General features: G+C 39.4%; 1 protein-coding gene across 1 annotated transcript; it reads right to left on the bottom strand.

The window, feature by feature from the left end:
* Positions 1-314: 314 nt before the first annotated feature.
* On the bottom strand, positions 315-5,019 carry si:dkey-229e3.2. The gene is made up of 6 exons (XM_039008975.1): positions 4,922-5,019; positions 4,347-4,554; positions 4,029-4,177; positions 3,768-3,912; positions 819-899; positions 315-693 (listed from the first exon to the last, which is right to left on the bottom strand). Coding segments are annotated over exons 1-6 (726 nt in total). The 5' UTR covers positions 4,924-5,019; the 3' UTR covers positions 315-552.
* Between the last annotated feature and the right edge of the window lie 687 nt (positions 5,020-5,706).

Genomic DNA, 5,706 nt, shown 5'->3' with positions numbered 1-5,706 from the left:
TGCCAACAATTCTAAAAACCTGTTTTCGCTTTGTCATTATGGGGTAGTGTGTGTAGACTGATAAAAAAAGTGTAATCAATTCCAGAATAAGGCTGTAACGTAACAAGATGTGGAAAAAGTCAAGGGGTCTGAATACTTTCTGAATGCACTGTATGTTTGCAAAATGGGGGTTGGGACTTATGAGGAAGCCAGTATGCCCTCTAGTGGAGTGCTGTGACTGACTTCCAAAGTCTTCCAAAGAATTGCATTGTTCCCTCTGCTCTTGACAATAGTGGTATAAAACAGCTGTTACACTGAATAAATAACTCAATACATCTATAAGAACATTTTATAGTATCACTGTAACTGCACTCCGTATCAAAATAGTATATATAAAACCAGGAACACGCCTGCAAACTAAATACACAATATCATAGAATGTATTTTCTTTACAATCTGTATAAATAAAATGTTTGCGAAAAGTGTATACTTTGTTCTCACCCGGGTAACAACCCAACCCGTTTCACCCATCTACAACAGTTCAGTAGGGCTATGCTAAGCAGCATCTTCATCTTATCCTTCTCCAAAGTTCAGTGCAGGAGGCTTCTTGTGGTGCTGAGGCTGCAGGTGGATGCTGCATTGAGTCAGCCACTGCTGGGAGATTTGGTAGAGGAAAGCTGGGGTGTCACCATGGCAGGAGGAGGGCGTCAGCAGCTGAGTGGAGATGAGAGTAAGGCCAGAGGTGAGGTTACAGGTGTGCTCCCTGCCAATAAGAGTAGAAAGACGCCCAGTGCTGCCCACTTCCTAAAAAGGAGAAGCTTCCCCCCCAACACACACACCTTGGTTTTGATGAGAGCAGCAGCAGGGGGGCAAGAAGTCTCTGTAGTTTCTTCATGATCTTCCAAAAAGACTGACTCACACTATGGAAGGGAAAGACCACAGATATAGAACCCTGATATACAGTGTCTTCAGAAAGTATTAACACCCCTTGACTTTTTCCAATTTTTGTTGTGTTACAGCCAGTATTTAAAATGGATTAGATTGTGTCACTGTAGTACAAACAATATCCCATAATGTAAAAGTGGAATTATGTTTTTAGAAAGGTTTACAAATTAATGACAAAATAAAAGCTGAAATGTCTTGAGTCAATAATTACTCAACCCCTTTGCTATGACAAGCTTAAAATAGTTTAGGAGTAAAGATTTGCTTAACAAGTCACATAATAAGTTGCACGGGCTCACTCTGTGTGCAATAATAATGTTCAACATGATTTTTTTAATGACTACGTCATTTCTGTATGCCACACATACAATTATATGTAAGGCCCCTCGGTCAAGCAGTGAATTTCAAACACAGATTCAACCACAAAGACCAGGGAGGTTTTCCAATGCCTCACAAAGAAGGGTACCCATTGGTAGATGAGGGGGGGGAAGCAGACACTGAATATCCCTTTGAGCATGGTGAAGTTTTTAATTACACTTTGGATGGTGTATCAATACAATCAGTTACTACAAAGGAATGAAACAGCTCAGGGATTTCACCATGAGGCCAATGGTGACTTTAAAAGAGTTACAGTTTAATGGCTGTGATAGGAGATAACTGAGATGGATCAACAACATTGCAGTTACTCCACAATACTAACCTAAATGACAGAGTGAAAAGAAGAAAGCCTGTAAAGAATACAAATATTAAAAAACATGCAACCTATTTGCAATAAGGCACTAAAGTAAAACTGCAATAAATGTGACAAAGAAATTAACTTCATGTCCTAAATACAAAGCTTTGTTTGGGCTAAATCCAACAATGCATATCACCAAGTACCATTGTTCATATTTTCAAGCATGGTGGTGGCTGCATTATGTTATGGGTATGCTTGTTATTGGCAAGAACTAGAGAGATTTTTTTAGGATAGAAATAAACAGAATAGAGCTAAGCACAGTCAAAATCCTAGAGGAAAACCCGGTTCAGTCTGCTTTCCAACAGACACTGGGAGACAAATTCATCTTTCAGCAGGACAATAACCTAAAACACAAGGTCAAATATACACTGGAGTTGCTTACCAAGATGACATTGAATGCTCCTGAGTGGCCTAGTTACAGTTGTGACTTAAAATCAACTTGAAAATCCATGGCAAGACATGAAAATGGCTGTCTAGCAATGTTCAACAACCAACTTGAAAGAGCTTGAAGAATTTTTTTAAATAATAATTTGCAAATATTGTACAATACAGGTGTGCAAAGCTCCTAGAGACTTACCCAGAAAGACTCACTGCTGTAATCGCTGCCAAATGTGATTCTAACATGTATTGACTCAGGGATGTGAATACTTCTATTTCATTTTCACTTTGTCATTATGGGTTATTGTGTGTAGATGGGTGAGATAAAAAAAAAAAAATTAATACATTTTGAATTCAGGCAGTAACACAACAAAATGTGGACTAATTCAAGGGGTATAACTACTTTCTGAAGGCACTGCATTGTCTATGCAGAACCCGAGGCAGACGACTTGGCAAATATATTTCCTCCAGTGTGGAGTCTTGGAGCATCATCTAGCGCAGGGGTTCCTAAGCTTTTTTACTCAGGCCCCCCTTCCAGCATTGGGGAACATACCGCCATTGGTTGAAACACAACATGCTCTTGAATACAGGGTGGGTGTCCTGTTTGGCTGATATATGGGAATCAAATTGAAATTTCAACTTTCAAATGGTACCATAAAGATGGTTGGAGGCCCACACATCAGATAATGTTGACTTGAATGGGAATATCTGTTGTTTTCAGTCAATCCTCCATAGGAAACCAATTGAAATCATAGAAATATAGATAATAGAATAGAGATTACCATTTAAGTTTACAAGGGGAGGGTCCTGGAGTATTGAAAACAGGGATGCCAATAATATTTACCCCTATCGTTTTGAGAGTTTCTATTTTTATTACTTGTTAAAACTTCTTCAGGATTAGTGGGTCCCCTGCGGGACGGTTGATCTAATGTAAACTAATGCGATTAGCATGAGGTTGTAAGTAACAAGAACATTTCCCAGGACATGATATTGGCAGAAAGCTTAAATTCTTGTTAATCTAACTGCACTGTCCAATTTACAGTAGGTATTACAGTGAAAGAATACCATGCTATTGTTTGAGGAGAGTGCAAAGTTTTGAACATGAAAAGTTATTAATAAACAAATTAGGTACATTTGGGCAGTCTTGATACAAAATTTTGAACAGAAATACAATTGTTCATTGGATCAGTCTGAAACTTTGCACATACACTGCTGCCATCTAATGGCCAAAATCTAAATTGCACCTGGGCTGGAATAATACATTATGGCCTTTCTCTTGCATTTCAAAGATTGTATTATCTTTTACCAGATCTAATGTGTTATATTCTTCTACATACCTTTCACTTTTCCACAAACTTCAAAGTGTTTCCTTTGAAATGGTACCAATAATATGCATATCCTTGCTTCAGGGCCAGAGCTACAGGCAGTTAGAGTTGGGTATGTCATTTTAGGCAACAATTGAAAAAAAGGGTCCGATCCTTAAGAGGAAAGAAAATCTCTTTCTCCCAGCAATTGTATTAGTATAAAATACTATAATTTTCTATTTTTGGGCCGGATACAATATAGCTCAGATTTTTTTGCTAATTTTTATCAACGGTGCCAATTATTTTGGACCTGACTATCGTATTTCCAATTAATAACCCACAATTTTTTCACAAAAAGTAAAGACATTCATCCAACTAGGCTGGGTGTATTCATTTTAAGGACCCCATTCCCCACCTACCCATCTCACCTGGTCAGAGATGCAATTTGAGGGTGTGATTCTGAGGGCAGAAACCATTCTGCTGTGGCTGTGGCAGTGTAAGCTGGGCTTTGGCTCCGACAGCCTCAGCCTGCTGGGCTCAGCCACCAGATGGCTCCACAAGCTGCCACAGTCACTAAGCAAGAGAGAAGAGGAGTCAGCTACAACCTCATGGAACACAGAAGTGAAGCTTCATACATATACAGAGGCATGTTTTTAGTTACAGTAAAAAAAAAAGGATAAATTAGACACCATATTGTAGCTGTTGGTTGAAAAGGCTGTGTGTTTTCTAGCAGCTGGGACAGAGATCGTACAGTACAGTTGGTCTCTTTAGATTCACCCAAGACCTGGAAGCACTCCTGGAAAACTACAGATGATTTCTTCACATTGCCATTCTCCAGCTGTATAGAAAAATATATCACATATCATATTTGTACATTGTTTATATATTAGCCTACATTAGGAAAATGGCAATTAAGACAGCTCCTATATAGATCACAATTCACAGGTAATAATTTCCTCTTAAGTAAAGTAAACTTGGAATGATCAAAAAGATTGGTGCACTCTCACCTTTGTTGAGAGTTTAGAGATGTCCATGGGTGAAGACAGAGATGAAGATCTTTCAACTGCATCCGACTTGTTGCCATTACAGGCAGAACTCCAGTCTCCAAACGCACTGTCCACCTCGGCGTCATTCTGTTCCCAAGCAGTTTGGACAGACCAGTCGACGAAATCCCCACAAGCAAAAAATAATGGTTCCTCCATTGAACGGATAAGCCTGTTTTAGGACAAGGATCAGATAATGGAAGAAATTACAATTTATCCGTCCGTCCACATCCACAGACGCCCCCAACTTCTGGACTGATCAGGCAATGCTGTGATAAGTAGGCCATCAGTGACTTCCCTCTCTCTATTGTTATGATTTCCTGTGCAGCCCATACACTTAAATAATACGGTGCAACATGTAATAGAGGATAGAACCACGACATGAAGTGAATTAGTGTAATGATAGCCACAAAAACATACATGTGTGCAAATTAAAACGATAATTATACAAACCTAATTAATAAAACAAGAAACACAACCTACACATAATGCTAACCTGTTGATAGAATGAACTCATTTGAAATAACCATATTACGTACATTAGGATTACATTACACCCACGATACAGTGTATCGGATAGGTCTACACCGTTAGATCCTACGAAGTCTTTAGCTGAGAGACCTCTAAACAGGGTAAATATTCCTTACCGGTGGCGCGTCTGTAACAGGGGAAGTTTCTAAGAATCCGGAAGGTGATAATAAACAATAGCCTATGCCGCGTTCAGAAGAACTGTGAGCTCGGAACTCGGAAATCGTCGACTTCCGACTTCAATGGGTTTCAAACAACTGGGAACTCTGAAAACAAAACGAGCTCGACTGGAAAAAAACGATTTGAACGGTCATCAAACCAAATTCCAACTATGGAACTCGGGCCTATACAACTCCGACTTTTCCGACCTGAAGATCAATGACGTCATGATTTAACATCGTATTTTTTCCGAGTTCCCAGTTCTTTTGAACGCGGCACTACTTCCCACTGTTTTGGATCCGCCCCGATGACGAAGAGATTGCGTAGGAGCCCAGAGCTAACCTTACCTGACGCAGGTGCATTGACAGCGAAAATCTAGACGCAACTGAAACCGACAGAGGGCGCCCTAAATTGTAAGATGTGTGTTTGAGCCACAGTTGTGTAACTTTGGCCTACTTGACAAAGTAAGAATTGATTGTCAAGAAATGACTAGACAGGCCCAACATTAACATTTGACCCTCCATAGGGAGATACTATATATTATTTAAAATGACTGGTGATGAATAATGTGTTGGCCTCAAGTTGTTAAAGCAGTCAAGGACATTTACTGTGAGTAAACATGTATTTTATTTCATTT

This window comes from Salvelinus namaycush, chromosome 15 (assembly GCF_016432855.1).
Source record: "Salvelinus namaycush isolate Seneca chromosome 15, SaNama_1.0, whole genome shotgun sequence".
In the NCBI taxonomy this organism is placed as follows: Eukaryota; Metazoa; Chordata; class Actinopteri; order Salmoniformes; family Salmonidae; genus Salvelinus; species Salvelinus namaycush.
Note: the sequence above shows the minus strand (reverse complement) of the source record. Positions and strands in the feature narration are given on the sequence as shown.